The 954-nt window shown below is 48.8% G+C and overlaps 1 protein-coding gene across 6 annotated transcripts in view; it reads left to right on the top strand.

Moving 5' to 3' along the window:
* The window catches only part of DYRK3 (dual specificity tyrosine phosphorylation regulated kinase 3), a 22,977-nt gene extending 22,023 nt beyond the window's left edge, over positions 1 to 954 (top strand). For all 6 annotated transcript variants that reach the window (XR_003094320.1, XM_006024740.2, XM_025205445.1 and 3 more), the window contains one exon: positions 608 to 954. Coding sequence is in view for 5 of the 6 variants with exons in the window: in XM_006024740.2 (XP_006024802.1) it covers positions 608 to 637 (30 nt within the window). In the remaining variant the exon portion in view is untranslated. The remainder of the gene's footprint in view (positions 1 to 607) is intronic.

Genomic DNA, 954 nt, shown 5'->3' with positions numbered 1-954 from the left:
CAGCAGGAAAAGGAGTTGTTGTCGGCTTTTGGCAGCCCATAATCACAAAGGCCATAAAACGAGTCTGAGGTTCCCGGGGAGTGTAAAGGCTCAAGGAGTGAAAGGGTTCTCAGGACTTTCAACCTGAGCTGCTTTTAGGCTGGACATCTCGGAGGGACTTGCAGCAGTTAGGTGCCCATTGTGCATCACATTCCTATGGCACTGGAGCTCCTAATTCCCTTAGTCTCCTTTGAAAATCTCAACTTCAATTCTTTTCTTCTTTTTTTTTTTTTTTTTAACTTTCCACTGATCACATGCGGCCTCCTCTGGGCCTGCCTGCTATGGCTGGTATGCTTCCCGCTGATTGTTAAATCCTGGTTGCTGGCGTAGGGGGATGGGGAAACTTCAGCTATTTTGGGGGGGGGGGGGGGGGGGGGGGGGAGAGGAGAGTGAATAGCGCAGCATTCATTTTCCAGCCAGCTGGTGCTGATTCAGGACATTTTCGGCAGTGACAATTGTATGGAGCTAAGCCATGGAGGGATCAGTTACATGTGACTGCTGCAGTTACAATGTCGACAGCGGCTTTCTAACTCGTTCCTCTCTGTATTTCTCACTGTGTGTGACACAGATGGAGCCATTTGGAGAAGTAACAGGATAGCAAGGAGGATAAGAAGAAAGAAAAAAAACCCCCTGGATTTCCTGCCTTGCGCCTCCCCCCACACCCCCGATGATACGATCATATGCTTCGCTGCAACAGTTTCCATCCCTTTCCTTGCAGAGAAGAGGGTTTGGGCAGGATCCCCTAACACGGCCCAGCCTGACGGGAATTAGCAAGCAGGACACACGGACCCAAATACATTTCTTTTCATGATTCATAGTTCCTATGAATTTAAACCCCCAGGATCACGTGCCGCTTGGAGGGTTTGTAAATGCATCTATAATTATACCCAGCTGATAAGTCAGCCCTTATGCAAA

The sequence above is a fragment of the Alligator sinensis genome, unplaced genomic scaffold, assembly GCF_000455745.1.
Source record: "Alligator sinensis unplaced genomic scaffold, ASM45574v1 scaffold1322_1, whole genome shotgun sequence".
In the NCBI taxonomy this organism is placed as follows: domain Eukaryota; kingdom Metazoa; phylum Chordata; order Crocodylia; family Alligatoridae; genus Alligator; species Alligator sinensis.
The sequence above is the reverse complement of the archived record's forward strand: the minus strand, read 5'-3'. Positions and strand labels throughout refer to the sequence as shown.